Genomic DNA, 17,189 nt, shown 5'->3' with positions numbered 1-17,189 from the left:
TTTTCTTACTACTATAAATGCAAATTGATTGTGGCCGAATTAATAAAAATATCAGATTTAATAAATAAAAAACTAGTCAAGACGACGGAATAAAAATTGGTAAAGTTATATTTGTCTAATTAAAATTGTATTCTATTTATCTAATTAAAAATTTATTATCATTTAGATATAAATTAAATATTATATTAAAATAGTTGTATAATGCGCACATAAACGATTGTTAAAATTGATTATCGTATTTGCAATTGGGAACGAACGAATCTTTTATTTTAGTTAAAATTATACATACAACCAAATAAATATATTATTTCGGTATTTTTTTTATTAAAATCTAAATATTTTTTAATGAATTTATTTTTTAAAATTATAATTTAATTAAAATTTTATATTGTAATAATTACAATTAATTATAATATATTATAAGAGCGCAAGTCATCCTAGTTATTACAACAGCATTAAAAATAAAATTATTATTAAAAAGTATGACATCATTTTGATTTTTGTTTTAAAAAAAAGTAATTACAAATGTAAATACCTGAATTGGTATTGATGATGTTTGATTGAGTCTCGGGATATAACTAAGTTAGTTACGATGGAACAGAGTTGTAGAAGAAGGTAAGAGTTCGAATCTTAATTTCTATTCTCCTCCATCGTGGTCAACTATAATTTCTTAATTTATCTCGTCATAAATGGTCATGAGATCGATCATGTGGGTTCGGAGTGATGGATTTTATCTTTTGCAGAATAAAAGATGATGTTTGATTGAACTTATTTAATTCAAAATTTTTGTTTTTGATAAATATTCTAAATTGATTTATTTTGCATCATTAAAAGAGTTTCATATTAAAAAAATATTAAAAGGTACCCATTCTTTTTTTTCATTTTTTAATTTCAAAACTGTTATAATAATTTTTGCCACGTCAAGCAATTTTTAACTAAAATTAATTTAATGCACTTTTAATTAAAAATACTTTAATATTAACTAAAATTTTTAATATTGATTAAAATTATCTTAATTTAAAACTAATTTAACATTGTACCAAAATTACTATAACTGTTTTATATTATAATAATTTTAATCCAAACTACTATACCTTTTTCAGCTATGGTAATTCTAATTAATACTAATTTACATTATAAAAATTTTAATCAAAATTATTATAAAGATAATAAATTAATCCAGTAAAAAAAAAGTGAAGTTAGAAACAACACTTATTATGAGCCTGTGTTTTTATATTTTTTCAATATGCGATCTCTTCTCCCATGTAACAAAAATAACAAATACCCTTTTGATTTTTATTCATATTCAAAAAAAAAATTAAGGACAAAAGATCAAAGAGTACTTTAGATTTATTAAATTATTAAATGGATGTGCTTTTAAAAAAATATGAAAAATATGTTTTTTTTATCTCTCGGGACATGATGGATAAAAAATAAGACAGAATCCCATGCAATAAGAATTTACTCTTCATATATGAATCTCTTCTGCAAAAAGGTGAAATTCGTCACCCCAACGGCCCCACACGGTTGGCCCCACGACCATCTGTGAGGAGGTAAATCGAGAAACTGTAGTTGGTCACGACGGAGGAGGGTATTGTTCGGCTTCGCTGAGATTCGACCCCTTGCCCTCTTCTGCAAGTCTGCTCCGTCGTAACCAACTGAGTTATGCCCCGAGGGCATCATATATGAATCTCATATGTTTGTAACATTTGAATCATTTTTGATATTAAACTGTCTATTAAGATTTATTTATATATTTTTTTTACAAAGGATGCTGAACATCTGGGTTGATCGCTGTGTGCGCTTTCCGATTTACTCGGGTACCCGGTGGGAAACTTCCATGGGACAGGACCGATCATTTCAGAGATAATCAATGGAGCTGACTGAAATTATTATTATTATTATTTATACTTTTTAAATTTATTTTGATAGTGTTGAAAAATTTTCGTAGAATCAAATTTTAATTTATTTGAAAAATTAAATATCTTATTTTTATTTTAGACACGTTTCCCTTTTGAAAAATACATTTTACTTTTTAAGGTATTCTGAAAAATTAAAATGTCTTTTTTTTTAAAAAAGGTTAATAAATCTAAAACGTCTTTTTTTTTTTATCCATTAATATATATATATATAAAGACACACACGAAACCCTTCCTTCCGCCGCTCCTCTGTTCTCCCGATTCTCCGTTCACTGCCGACATAGCGAACATGGACGCCTCCCGGCGGAAGCTTTCCTTTCTCCAATTTCTGGTGAGGGGTTGCCTCCCCGAAGAAAGCGGCGCTACGCCAGCCCTCTCCGACCTCTCCTTCATCATCTCTAAGGTCAAGACCGTCGGCCTCCTCTCCGAGCAACTCCCCAATCCCTCCAATACGAAGCTGGTGGAGGCGTGGCGAGCCGCCATGGATGCCTGGTTAGAACGCGTCATCTCGTTGACATCCAGTAAAATGGTATCGCATTGCACTCGTGCTCCCCGCTTAATAAATAGTCGAGAGTATTATATGATTAAAAGTTTCGTCCTTTCGAAAGATTTTACTATATTAATGGCCACCTCCCATCATAAAAAGAAGTGTGCATTGATCCAGTTTTGTTAAACTATACAGTCTATCAATTTGTCAGTGTCAATCTTCATTGCATACGAATTCTGGTCATTCTGAATTCTTCATATCTGAAACAGGAATTCTTCTTTAAAAAATGCATATTTTTTTGTTTTCATCTTTTTATTTTGCTAGTTATTAGAAAATGAAACGAGTGCCGTGTTATTTTGGCCAGGCCTGTGGTTGTTTACAGTCACTCTAATAGTTGAAATTTGTTTATTCTTGTAGATGGGTATTAATAGCAACATTGGTGGGTTCTATCACTTTCATAATTGAAATTTGCTTATTCATGTAGCTGGATATTGAATAAAAACTCATTTTCTTTATGTTTCTGAGTTGTTGTAGCCAGACAAATGTTGGGTGGGTGTAAGCTTGCTAGGTGTGACTTGTGGAGAGTGCAGCTCTGCTCGTTTCATTACATCTTATTCTGTTTGGTTCCAGAAGCTATTGGCAATTATTCAGGTATTGATTAGTGACACCTGTTGTTATGCACATTTTTTTTTATTTGCTAGTGTAAATCTTAAAGATGTTTAATTATAATTAGTTCATCCATCTGTTTCAACTATGTAACTTGATCCTTTCTGCAAATAAAGGATGCATATACAATTTTATACAACCTATAGCCTCATGTGCACTGAGTAGGCTAGCAATTTGTGTCTTGTTGTTGTAATTTAGTACACCATTTTTTGTCAATGGTGTATTTTGTATATAAAATTTGTGTGTTTTTATATATATTTTTAAAATACTTCTCTTTATAAATAAAAAGGGGAGCTTTGGCGCAATAGTAAAGTTGTTGCCGTATAACCTAGAAGTCACGGGTTCGAGTCGCGGAAACAACATCTTGTAAAGTAGGGTAATGTTGCGTATAATAGACCCTTCCTCGGGACCCACATTGACGGGAGCTTCATGAACCAGATTGCCCTTTCTATTTAAAAATAAGATAATATGATATGGATGTTGTTTTGGAAAATTAATTTCTTTTGTAATTGTCACTTTCAGGGGTTTGTCTATGCAATTTGGTTTTTCAGGTCACATCGTGTTATGAGATCGTGTGGTATGACCAATATTGTTAGTCCTTGCACTGATGTAGTTGACTTAAGAGACTATGCAGATAAACTTAGTCGCATTCCTTGAAGTAGAATATATATTAAGAAATTATGAATTAACAGATAAACACTATGGTAATGGGTGGATAACAACTGTAGTAATGTCATTAAGCTCTTCGTGCTATTGTGAGAGCTTTAATGGATTGAATCACGAGGACCTTCATGTTAAATTTTATTTAGTATTGTCTTCATTAACAACACAAGTTGTGTATTGAGTGAACATCATTTCTCACTTCCGTACTTCTTTTGGAACCCAGGTTGAAATTATAGACTATGATTGATAGCCTCTTGTCAAAATCACAGAATATACAAATTTGGTGTTAAACAAGGTCGCCGATATGCTGTTGAATTACAAACCTTTAGTTATTCGGTCTACTTAGTCTTTATATACATTAATTGTTTATCTAAACCTGATAGGATTACATAATTCAAACTTAATATTCGAAAGAATGTTAATCACAGCTTGTTCATATACTGAAGATAATTTGTAAATAAATCTCTAGGTGTTTTCTTTCTGGTTTTGGCATTATGTGTGAAATTTTATGTCTTTAGTATTGGATATCAAAGTTATTGATTTCCTTTCTTGGAAATGAGTTTGTAGTTCCTTGTTTTACACATACAACTGTTTTGTTGTATATGCATTGTTTTCATAGGAGACAGGACAAATTATCATTCAGACTGCAAATATGAACATGTCATCTGATATCACCATTTTTATTTTACTGATCAAAATTGCTTGCTGTTTCCAGCTACCTCCCAACTCTGATTTTGCAAGAGTGGCAGTTTGTGCTTCATTATCTGATCTTTTCACCAGGTTCACTGACATGATTTCTTATTTACTGTTATTATTCTACTATTGACAAGCATTGCTCACCTTTTCTCCCTTACTACAACTGATCTTGTTAATTAAATTGATTCAATTAGTTTTTTCTTTTTCTTATGGGTTATCTTTGAATGCCTAAGCGCATTGCCTCATTTACATGAATAATCAAATATGTATAAAGACCAGAATCAATTTTTTTTGGCAATGTGGATTGTGTTAATTGCAATTTTTATTTTCTATTTGGATTTGACAGATCACATTGTTGTATCCATTGCTAAGCTGTACATAAGCTGACAGCAATGGGTGACATTCTCTATCATATCAAGAGAGGCTTATTTGAAATTATCTTATCATAATAACTTGCATCTTCCTTCATTCCTTGATAAATATAATTGCCTATGTTAATTTGTTTCAAAGTAGCAACATTACATACTGTTGATGGTTAAATCAGTTCATTTATGTGGTGCACTTGCTATGCTTTGTTTTCATAATTCTCAATAGGTTCCTTTATTATATTAATACAAGATTTATGTTATTAATGTTTAAATGTGATTAATTCTTTATTTTCTTCAAAGTAACATCTGTTGTGTTATTAGGTTAGCTCTTTTTTCAAAATTGAAGAAAGATGGAAGAGCTTTTGCTGGGAAGGTTGTACCACCAATTATCAAGTTGTTGAATGAGAATGGATCAGATGTCGTATTGGTCAGATTCATCCCCTGGAGATCATAGTCTTCTTGTCTCCAGCTAATTGGTGATATGATAATCTATTATTTTGTTATCTTCCTCCTTGCAGGAAGAGGTTCTTACATTGTTATGCACCATTCTCAAGTTATTTCCTTCCTTGCATGGGCTCTATGACAATGTGAGTTTCTTGTCTTGCTTTGTTTTCTGCTTAATATGGATGAACTTTCATACTATACTGGTTAGATGAGCATGCCTTGGTGGTGGGAACACAACATTAATTCGAATGCCAATATTTCATGTGCATCTTGTGGATTTAGGGAAATTAGATATGCATGCAACTAAATTGATGCATCAAAAAGAATTTGGGAAATGTATCTGTGAAATGATGATTTAGGGTTTTACTATGTCAGGTTCAGGCTGCTCTTGTTGCAAAAATTGTGCCATCGATATTTAATACAGATTTATTAAAGGTAAGTTGTGGTTGTGTTAACCATATCAGTGTTATTTTTTTGCATTATTGACATTGTTCCTTTTTCATCTTTTATACTAGTGAACTTGTAGTTTCTTTGTTCACTTTTGTTATTTGCTTTCCTAGAAAATAATGAGTTGTTTGACACTTCTCCCTATGGCAAAAGCCGATGAAGATAGTTGGTCTCTCATGATGCAACAGATTATCATGGAGATAGATATTCTTTTGAATGATGGCTTACAAGGATTAGGGGGTACACAAATCAAATACCTTTTTTCTACTTTTTTTATACATTTTATAATAACAAAAAGAATTTAAATATATTTATGCAGAAAAGAAAAGTTCTTCAATTGTGAGATTGTTGATTCCACCGGGAAGGCATCCCCCTTCCCAATTGGGCATACTGTCATCGTTGAATAAAGTTACAGAGCAATCAAAAGAAAGATTTCTCAAATTGGTAGTCCCCACAATTGTCACTCTCATGCAGTGTTGCTGCATGATGCTCACCAATCATTATCCTGTTCAGGTTCAGTACATGCATATTATAGCTTAATTCCTTGAATATGGATATTTTTAGTGGGTAACTAAGATACTTTATAAGATAATAATGTTATTGCCATCGTTCTTACATAGGTAATTGTTCCTATTTCCCCCTTGGTTGCACTGGTTCAGAGAGTGCTTATAGTAGATGGCTCATCACATGATTCTTTAACTAGATTCACAACCATCATTGATGAAGATCTTGTATGCCATGATCCAACATTACACTTGGGCGGCATGGATCTTTTGATTGCTGTTATAGAAAGAGTTAAGAGGTGAGAACCAATTCTATTGCTCTCTTGTTTGTTTGCTATATTTCCATTTTGGAATTGACCAAGTTTATATTCCTTTAGTTTGTATACTGCATTTGAATTTTTTGTAGAAAATATCATTTGTTCTGTGGTAACTTCTAAATGTAGAGTGTAGTTCATCTTTCCATTAAGTTTGTGATGTTATGGATAGGATAAGTTTAACAATTTGTCCTTAATATAATAATATTTTCTGGATTTTTCTCTCTCTAATTTTGACATTTAACTACAGTCAGCTCATACCACATGCTGCCACTGTTGCACGAATTCTGATGGAGTATTCCAAGAGAGATATATTGCCATCTCAAAGGATAAAATTGTATTCTGTGATGGATTCTTTGTTGATCTCCATGGGAACTAGTAAGTAGCTTCCATTCATACTGGTCTTATTCGTATGTTTTACATGATAAAACTAAAGCTGGAGTAAATATGAAACTAATTGTGAATTTATATTACAACAATGGAACTTTTCTACTACTGCAATTTATACTTGCATATGCATTCTCGTGTGGAAATTTTTAAGTGCATTTTGTTTGGTAGTAGATTGTTCTTTTCCTTGTGATTAGATTAAATTTTTTACTAATTTGCAAGTTTTGATCTTAATCAGGAATGGCTTGGTATCTTGCTCCAGAGCTAATCAATAATGCTTCAGCTGATTTGAATGATCACCCTGGAAGCAATACATATTTATCAAATCAGCACTTGTCTGTAGAATTTGATCAATCTATGACACAAAACAACCCAAGGAAAAGAAAGCATTTCTCTGAATCCACAATGCAACTCCAAAATGGTACTAGTAAGCAGAGTGTCACAATCAGCATAAAACCATCCACCCCCCTTTCTGTAAAAACAGCTGCACTTAAGGCATTGGAAGCCCTTCTTACTGCAGTACGCCCTTCATTCTTACCTTAATTTGCATTGACATAGTTAACATAATACAGGGAAATTTTGATGCAACTAATCTAAGTTTCCATTTCCTGAGCACATAAACAGATCATTTCTTCATGTCATTGTTTACCAAGTAGTTTCTCGTGAATTACATTGAATATTTTTTGTTCTCTGTATTTTTGACTAAATCATGTATCATGCTATGATTCATGAAGCATAATATATTGCAAACAAACAAAAGGTCCCAACTAATCAGCTACAAATAGTATGGTTTATTTGAAGAGGATTGATGAACGTTACATTTGATATGCATTTTGCATGATCCTTGGGACATCTTTTGGACCAAAAGAAATATATCAGTTTTTTGTCCAAAGAGAACAATTTGTATTCTACCGTAGTTCACTTTGTGATATTTTTTTTACCATGTGCTTATTTTGTCCAATAGCAGTTTCATAATTATGTTAATCTATATAATGCTTTCCCTTCTGCACCAATTCTTGCCAAGGCATTGAAATTATCCCATGACTTATATCATAATTTGGATTTTGTAGGGTGGTTCTTTGAAATCAGAATCTTGGCGATCGGATGTGAATATTTTGTTGATAACTGTAGCAAAAAATGCCTTTGACATGGGATGGGCCAACGAGGGGAAGTCTTCACTTGTGGAACTTGAATCAACCACCTTTCTATTTGACTTTCAGCTTGCAACATTGTCTGCTCTATTAACATCTCTGAAATCTATGTCGCATGTTCGGCCTCCTCACTTGTCTGAAGCACTTGAGATTTTTCACAGAGGTAAACTACTTATGCTTTCAATTTTATTTAGCATCAGAACGTGCGAGGAATATGGAAGTGGAAGTTAATAATGCTCAAGAATAAACACAGCATTATGATGATACTAATATGGGATTAAAAATAATATGGAATTATTAATATACAGTTAGTTAAGAATATGATCTTTTGAAATCTTATTTTTCTCAGCCCTCATAAATGCAAAGTGCTTATGGGCGAATGCTATTCACGTGAAGTCAAAAGATGTACATCTTCTCATGCTCAAGATTTTGCAGGAAAACTGGAAGCTGGACCAATACTTGCTGCAGTCTGTGGAAATGCACTACTGGACTTGGAAACTATTATCCATCCTCAAGCACTTCCTCTAATACATATTGAAGATTCAATGCTTAAGGCTTGCAACCAGAGATACCAAGGAAATACATTCTACAGTGGTCATCCAAATCCAAAGACATCTTCTTTTCCAATAGAAAATATAGGTGCAACAAATAATATGGATAATAACGACGGCGACGATGAACTGTTGAATGGCTGGCTGCGCTCTCACAAAGAAGAGAGACTTGTTCAATTTTCAAACACTAATGGGCAACCATTGGATGGGCCAGGCAAAGTAGAAGAGGTCAATGCCCAAACTATTGTTACAGGTCATGAAAATAAAGCTTCTGGTGAAAGTGATGTCGTTGTCCATGTTGTGCCGAGGGATGAAATGGAAATTGACAACAATAATCTCATCATATCTAACATTATAAATGGTGAACGCCCCAGTAGTTCAGGAGCTCCAGAGATAGTAGGAAGAGTTTCTGAAAATATTATTATGGTTGATACTTTGAAAAGCTTGGATGTTCCTGACATGGGAAAGCAACTCCAAATAGGGACAGCGTCAAGTGAAAATGCTACCTTAACTGACGTTTATGAAGACACAGATGTCCTTGATAAGCAAAGAGAACTAGTTTCTATGTATGATTCTGATACAGTTTCACTTGATTCACTTCCTAGGATTGTCGATGCTGATCCAGATTCGGATTATTAACTAATAATACCACTAAATTATGTTGGTTAGTGTTCATAACTAACATTGAAATTTAATAATACTCATGTGATGCAAGTGTTTGAAAAACATTGTCTCGATTAATCATGCACTCCCAAATGACCATGATATATATGTTCATAACCAACATTCTGTTTTGTGTCTGTGGTGCTTTGTTCTAAAGAATTGTAGATTTTCTTAACAGCATAAAATGGATCTCATTATGCAGAGCTGCTTTAGAACATCTGAAGGTTGAGCATATTAAGCAATATGACTTGCCTTCCTTGAAAGTCTTAAATGCCTTTCTTTACTTTGTTTTTTTTTGTATATTGTATTGTCTTGTTAGGATATTGGAGTTTGCTGCTACTTGACCACTCTTATTCCATTAGATTATGTACGAACGCACATAGAAACCTTAGCTCTCCATTGGTACGTTCAAGTATTTCAGAGGAGTTCCCTGACAATCTTATTAAAGAGAATATATTTCCAGGAGTTGCTATTGATTTTCCTCTCTTATGCTTTTGACAACCACAGAAGGCAAATTATCGAATTTAAAATCACACCAAGTTTGCCTTCAGTTTAAAATTGATCAAAGGTAGTAAAACAACGAATAAAAAAAAAACCTTGTTCTCATCACAAAACATCAATTGATAAAGTGACGAATGATAAAAGCTATTAATGCTGAAGCTAAAGAAATCACGGTTAAAGAAGCTGTAGAAACGGAAAGTGAAGACGGGTATTTTGGAAATCTTTTACTTTACTTTGTCATTTGAAGGAGACAATCTGTAAAATGGTAAAATGGTAAATAAGATTTATGCTAAATGTTGAGTTTTAGGGAAACCATTTAGGAGGTTTTGACAAAACGGATGCAAGGAGAAGATTCGTCTTGCAAAGACGAATCTAACAAAATTAGTTTGGGTCAAATCGAAGTTCGTTTGGTTAACGAACCAAGCGAATTAAGTTTGAACCCGATTTGCTACAGTAACTAATTCACTCGTTATATTAAATCCTAGGTTAAGACCGATTTAGCCTAGTTAATTGCGCTGATTAATCCCTAAACTCGGTTAGGTTATAACTAAAATCACGAATCCCTGTTTTATTCCCACCGTGCCGCACCTCGTCTCCCCTTCTCCCAATCGCGCGACTCGCCCTCAGCCACCGCTGCCGCGAGATTCTCCTCTTCTAAAGGGTAAAATGGTAAATAAGATTTACTCTAAATGTTGAGTTTTAGGGAAACCATTTAGGAGGTTTTGACAAAACGGATGCAAGGAGAAGATTCGTCTTGCAAAGACGAATCTAACAAAATTAGTTTGGGTCAAATCGGAGTTCGTTTGGTTAACGAACCAAGCGAATTAAGTTTGAACCCGATTTGCTACAGTAACTAATTCACTCGTTATATTAAATCCTAGGTTAAAACCGATTTAGCCTAGTTAATTGCGCTGATTAATCCCTAAACCCGGTTAGGTTATAACTAAAATCACGAATCCCTATTTTATTCCCACCATGCCGCACCTCGTCTCCCCTTCTCCCAATCGCGCGACTCGCCCTCAGCCACCGCCGCCGCGAGATTCTCCTCTTCTTCCGGTCTAATCCCCCCCCCCCCCCCCCCCCCCCCCCCCCCCCGCCCTCACGTTCTTCTCCCAACCCTTCTTTTCTCCTCTCCTGAACGCACGACACCCCTCTCTTCCTTCTTCTCTTCTCTGCTGCCACCAGAGTGCCGGCCGCGAGTCTTCTCTGCTCCCACCCGAACGTCGGCAACACCCTCACCTCTGTGCCCTAGCCACGCTCGGGCCGCCATCCGCTCGTCGCCCGCCGCCACCACGCCGGGCCGTCGCCATGCCGGGCCGCTGCCTCCCTGAAGCAGCGCTGTCGTCACCTTCTCCCTCCCCACGCGAAAGCGACGCCGCCTCTGCTCTCGTCCGTAGCCGGCACCGACGCTAAGGATTCACCGACGGTTGATTTTGGCTTTCTGCACAGAAGCTAGTGGCGCTGGAAGTTCGACTGTGATCAGGTAATCCCTGATTTGGTTGAGGATTTGAGTTATAACTTGATTTGGGAAGGGATTTAGGTTGCGGGCATATGTAAACTTGGCTAAGGTCCTAGTTTTGGTTTTATGCGAGTTTCTGGAACCTGATACCATGTTTTAGGAGTTTAGGGCTGGAATTGTGAATAGATCTCGTGATTGGTTGATTTTATTACTCGGTCTATTTTGTGGTTTTGGTGGACTGATGGGTTTTGATTGATCTGTTGTGTTTAGATCCGCACAAGCTGTGACCCTTGTAGGTTAGGGTTTTTTCGTTCTGTTCAAAGGGACTAGGTTATACTCCTATACGGATTGGTTGTGATGGTGGTCTGCTTGGTCTAGATGTGCAGCATGATTTATTGTTCTAGTTTGTTGATTTGTGTTGTACTTGTTGGTTTAAATAGCGTTGATGGGTTGGTCGTTTTGCTGGGACAATTTCTCATTGTACCTGGCAACTGATCTGTGGTGAAGATTGAATTGTTAGGATTGATTGTGGTTGGGTTTCTATGAGTTGAGCTAAGGTGTTTGATTCTATTAGGAATTTATGGATCTATTGTGGATTTCGTTCATTAGAGGATAGTAGGATTTGTTCGGTTGTTTGTTATTGGATTTGGATATGATCTATTGATAGATCTAATTTGGTGGGGTCCGTTGATGGATCTGATTTTGGTGGATCCGATTAAGGTTAACCGTGGATTAGGTTGGAGTTTGACTTAATGTAGAATATAATATATAATTATATTTAGTGGTGCTGTATGTTTTAATTGGCAGGACCTTGATTGGTGGATCCTTCTACGTATGAGGTGTATTTTTTTTTAAGTTCTCTTCTGACACGGACTACTTACGGAAGGCGGGTACCTTGACTTATCTCGTTAGATTTGTCATTTGATATGTATGATCTGTTATAGCTAGTAGTAAATTTTATGCATGTATGTATATATTTGCCCTGGCATGCTTCTACTTGATACAGGTTGTTTGTCATTTATTTGATACTGTTTTAGTACATATCACCATCCTTGCATGATTGCATGCTAGCGATCATCGGCTCCTCCTTTGTAGTCTGAGCCCGTCGCTAGTTACATTATCTGCACACACAACCACTCACAGGTTAGTGGTACATCAGGAGGGTGTGTGCAGCTGCTTATCAGGGCTCGGCTCGACCGTATCAGAGGTATATGGTGCCATAGTGCCGTAGCGTGGTAGCATTACAGGGATCCCTCCTTCGTACCATGAGACGAGGAGATGAGAGCTTTGCTCCCCCAAGTGACTTGGAGTAGGAGGATAGGTGTATTTATTATTGCTTGCTGCATATGTTTGACATGCTCATACAGGAGGATTTATGCATTTGGATTGACAACCTTGCATCTATTGCAGGATTAGTGTCATTGTTTAGTATAAAGGATTTTGGTATGTGTTGTTTTCTCCAATTTTAGTGTGCATTTCTTACTATACTGGCAAGACAATTACTGCTGGATAGTTTATTATACATATCTGCTGGATACCTGCTGAGTTCGTTGAACTCATTCCGTTGTTTGACTTATCTTTTCAGATGACGTCTGGAGAGCCGAGCTGCTAGTCCCTGTCGAGACAACTTGATTTATTTCCTTATGGTTTCTGTTGTGTTAGCAGTAACTAAGTTTCAGACTTGTAATATGTTATACTCTCGTGATTTGTTTATGTTTTATCTTTGATGCATGCCTGCCGGACGGCAGAAGGGGTAAGTTAAGGTGTGGTTTGACGATAGATAGTGATTTGCATTATTGTTTATTTTATTGTTAGAGCCATGGAGGCTAATATAGATTGTTTTCGAGGTTTTAGGAATTGTCCGCTAGACCGAGGGAGGCGCTGGCTGATTTATATCAGTATGGAGCCTTCTTCTGGGGCGTGACACAATCTTTCCTCAGTTGTTGCTCTCTCTCCCCCTTTATCATTCTCTCCTCTCCCTCTCTGTCTGTCGGTTGGAGTAGACATGGCTTAAAGATAAACACAAGAAACCCTCTTGAGTTTACCTCCTTCCAGAAATGTCTCTTCACTACGCGAATAATTAGAAATAATGACGAAATTTATTTTTTATTGTCATCGCTAATTTAATGATAAAAGTAAAATTTCATCGTTATTTTATATTTTAGCAACGGAGATTTAATTCCATCACTGCTATAGCGACGGAACATTAATTAACGAAACTAAATCTCCGTCACTAATTTAACAACTGATTTAATAATTTATCACTAAATTAACGGCTGAAGTAAAATCCGTCGCTAATATCGCATTTTAAAGATTTTTCGACTAACTTTTTCCCCTCGATCTCCCTCTCCCTCTCCAATCTTCCGATCACCGACGTTGGCATTCCTCCTCGTGAGTCTCCAACCTTCCCCTCACGATTCCCAATAAGCTCCCCTCTGTGTTCTTCCATCCCCTCTACTTATTGTTGGCATTAGACCTGGGCGTGCTCGCTAGCGTCGGGCTTGGCCTGGGTGTGCTCGTCGGTGTCGGGCTCAGCCTTGGAGTGCTCGCCAGCGTCGGGCCCATCCTGGGTGAGCTTGCCAACGCAAATTCCGTTTTGGGCAAGCTCGTCGATGTCGGCCCCGGCTTGGGCGAGCTCGTCGACACCAAGCTCGACTTGGTCGAGCTCATCGGCGTCTATTCAGGCCTGAGTGAGCTCACTGACTAACACCGGAGAGAAACCGACGACACACAGGGAAGGAGGAGCAACCAAGAGAAGTCGGTTGTTGATGCTCTGGTCCGGCGAAGAGGCGACAAAGAAGCGACAGCTTTGGCTTCTTCCTCACTGTCACCACGGGCAGCAGAGTCCTGATCGTGAGAATCCTTTCTCGCAGTCTTCTCCCACAGTCGGTCCTCCACACGCCGACGAAGAAGGAAAGTTGCGGTCAGCAATGGCAGCCCTATGTTCCGGCGACACCCGGGCGCGGACGGGGCGTGGACGGCGGCACATCCTCTGAGAAGAAGAAGAACAGCGCCCAACCCCTTCGGAAGGAGACCAGTTCCGGTGCCGTGCGGAGAGGATGAACCGGGGCAAGAAGTGGCGGCCCCTTCTCGCACGCATGCTGCTAGAAACGAGAAGCAGCGGGTGGAGAAGGAATAGGGTGGCGTCGGTTTGGGAAGAAGAGATCTCCGCCGGACGGCAGGCCGAAACAATCGCCGGCTCCCTAGAGTCGGCAGCACCTTCACGACGAGGATGAACAGAGGACAAATCCTCTGTTCTAGACGTAGTAGCCCTTCAACCCGAAATTGCACACGCCTATTTTAGGAAGCTACAGTGTGGCTTTTAGGGTTTAGGGCTGAACCGACTAAATAAGAAATGAACCGGACCAGTTGAAAACCCTAACACTGTAGCGAACAGGGTTCATCTTTAGTTCAGTTGGTTCATTAACCAAACGAATTCTGATTTGACCCAAACTAATTTTGTTCGATTCATCTTCACAAGACAAAGTTTTTGATCACATCCGTTTTGTCAAAATCTCTTCCATCGCAAGCCGAACCGATGATCAACAAAACTTACCGTTCAACCTTTTTAGCCTCCTTCTGGCGATTCAAACGGCCACTGCACACTGAGCTTCTCTCTCTCACCTGTGCAGCTCAGTCTCGCCGTCGTCTTCTTCCTGAAAACAAAACCCCGACAAACTGCCACAAAGGAAAGCTAGCCCTTGACCATTCCTGTTTCTCATTTGAATTCAAACCATCTGCAAGCTTAACAGAGGATTAGCACAGCAATATCACAGCAATATCAGATATGATCAGAAGTCAGAGCAGACGATCAGAAATGGGTTAATCGATCAAGCAATCGATTAAACATCGCGATCCTCTTCTCGCCAAAACGTGTAATCGATCAACTTAAGCCATTGATCGATTACCACATGGCTTAATCGATCATCTGATCGATTAAGACATGGTAATCGATCGGTTGATCGATTACCGCACGCTATTTTGATTTCTCATTAAAACGGGTAATCGATCAACTGATCGATTACCGTTGACTCTGTACCAAGTTGGTTCAATTCGGTTCAAGACCGAATCATTTGGTTCACTAACCAAACGATCTCTAATTCAAATGAAATTAGTTTTGTTCGTTTCGTCTTTGTAAGACGAATTCCATCATTTGTCCTTTGTCTGGTCCAACCAGACTTTATTTCTCTCATTCTAAGAATCCAATTCTCAAACTCGTTTTAAGTCCTTCAGAGAGCTTGTTGTGCGTGTGACCCAATAGGTTCCCGGCTATATTGGTCGTCCGTAATTAACCATTAATTACGGAATGATCATGAGTGGTACCTAGTAGTACATCATGATCTCCAATTGATCGAAAAATCAACGATTGATTTTAGAACAATTTTAAACCCTTCAGCAGCTACACTGAATCATGCCTCGTTCCTTTCACCGTCTTATACCCACTTGATTCAGGACATGGACTATGTGTCGGTCCACACTAGGCTGACTACGTCACACCTAGCCCAAGCTTGCTTTCTTGTCTTGTGAATTCAAGTTACTTGTACACGTGTCCAAGAGTCTCATACTCTTGACATGTGATGCTTTGGCCAAAGACTTTTAGTAACAATCCGACGACAAGCGGTCGCAGGGTATACATCTCATGTTTAAAGGAGCGGTGAATCCTCTGTGGGCTATTCAAACACCTTTGGGCACTTTGACTTATACCCAATCATCTCGGATCCACACCTCCTTGGAGATGTTTACTTAAGATGTCAAAGTCTAAGCCTCCATGACCAAGGTGACTTGAATACCACAAGTCAAAGAAAACTCACACTTAAGTTGCGTTGAGATCTTCGTTGACATGTATCTATTTGCATAAAACCATATGAAGTCTCAAGACAGGTCACTCCAATGAACTGGTTACCTTTAACCAGCATCCACGTTTAACTTTCAACATCCAATGTCTCCAACAGTGAGATCAACTGCTTGGCTAACCAAGGAGTTGAAACGTGCTAGTCTCAACAGAATCGACGACGTCCGTGCTCATCAATTCCTCGACTAGGGATCGTTTCAATACATTCATAATTGCACATGTAGAGATGCTTACGAGTTGTGATCCAATCACAAATTCTCTCATGCTATGAATCGTATTGCGAGCATTCAGTATTTGAGTTTAAGATTCAATCAAACACATAGAGAATGTGCACTCAAACAGTGAATTGCTATTTATCAAATAAATAGTATAACCATAAGGCAATTGCCTTAGGACATCTCTCATATCTAACATAAGTAACTTGAATCCACAAGACAAGAAAGCTAGCTTGGACTAGGTGTGACGTAGTCAGCCTAGTAGGGACTGACACATATAGACCATGTCATTAACCAAACGGATATAAGACGGTGAAAGGAATGGGGCACGTTTAATTCAAGCTGCTGAAGAATCAATCGTTGATTTTCCAGTCAATTGGGGATCATGATGTACTATTAGGTGCCACTCATAATCGTTCCGTAATTAATAGTTAATTACGGATGACCAACATAATCGGGAACATATTGGGTCACACGCACTATAAGTTCTCCGAAGGACTTAAAACGAGTTTGAGAATTGGATTCTCAGAATGAGAGAAATAAAGTCTGGTTGGACCGGACAGAGGACAATATGATAGAATTCGTCTTGCAAAGACGAAATGAATGAAACTGATTTCGTTCATATCAAAGGTCGTTTAGTTAGTGAACCAAACGATTCGATTTTAAACCAAATTGAACCAACTTAGTTTAGCTCATGATGGAAGAGATTTTGGCAAATCGGAAGAGATGAGGAGCTTCGTCTTGTAAAGACGAAATGAACAAAACTGATTTGGATTAAATCGGAGGTCGTTTGGTTATTGAACCAAGCGAACCAAAAATGAACCGATTTGTTACAGTAACCCGATCTAGTTCAACCTGAATTAGGTTTTGGATTTCGGTTCATTGCTCAAACCGGTTCAGTCA

The 17,189-nt window shown here is 37.5% G+C and overlaps 1 protein-coding gene and 1 long non-coding RNA gene across 2 annotated transcripts; both read left to right on the top strand.

The window, feature by feature from the left end:
* Positions 1–2,172: 2,172 nt before the first annotated feature.
* Positions 2,173–9,343, top strand: LOC141835144 (uncharacterized). The gene is made up of 13 exons (XM_074722572.1): positions 2,173–2,448; positions 2,941–3,057; positions 4,451–4,515; positions 5,121–5,226; positions 5,318–5,386; positions 5,619–5,678; positions 5,804–5,930; positions 6,010–6,203; positions 6,311–6,492; positions 6,758–6,885; positions 7,133–7,413; positions 7,965–8,208; positions 8,481–9,343. The coding sequence occupies exons 1-13, from the start codon at positions 2,209–2,211 to the stop codon at positions 9,233–9,235; spliced, it is 2,568 nt and encodes an 855-aa protein (XP_074578673.1). The 5' UTR covers positions 2,173–2,208; the 3' UTR covers positions 9,236–9,343.
* Positions 9,344–10,858: 1,515 nt separating this feature from the next.
* On the top strand, positions 10,859–12,991 carry LOC141835324 (uncharacterized). Its single transcript, XR_012602372.1, has 3 exons — positions 10,859–11,243; positions 12,027–12,105; positions 12,805–12,991. It is a non-coding gene; the product is annotated as an uncharacterized LOC141835324 (long non-coding RNA).
* The last annotated feature ends 4,198 nt before the right edge of the window (positions 12,992–17,189 follow it).

Source organism: Curcuma longa, chromosome 9 (genome assembly GCF_044706935.1).
Source record: "Curcuma longa cultivar G26 ecotype Majalengka, Jawa Barat chromosome 9, ITB_CL_G26_1.1, whole genome shotgun sequence".
In the NCBI taxonomy this organism is placed as follows: domain Eukaryota; kingdom Viridiplantae; phylum Streptophyta; class Magnoliopsida; order Zingiberales; family Zingiberaceae; genus Curcuma; species Curcuma longa.
Note: the sequence above shows the minus strand (reverse complement) of the source record. Positions and strands in the feature narration are given on the sequence as shown.

What these genes read in the sequence shown, in the direction of transcription:
- LOC141835144 (XM_074722572.1), top strand. Translation starts at nt 2,209, where the DNA reads ATGGACGCCTCCCGGCGGAAGCTTTCCTTTCTCCAATTTCTGGTGAGG. An exon ending in TGGCTTACAAGGATTAGGGG is followed by an intron (nt 5,931 to 6,009) that starts GTACACAAATCA and finishes ATATTTATGCAG; the next exon opens with AAAAGAAAAGTTCTTCAATT. An exon ending in GTTGATCTCCATGGGAACTA is followed by an intron (nt 6,886 to 7,132) that starts GTAAGTAGCTTC and finishes GATCTTAATCAG; the next exon opens with GAATGGCTTGGTATCTTGCT.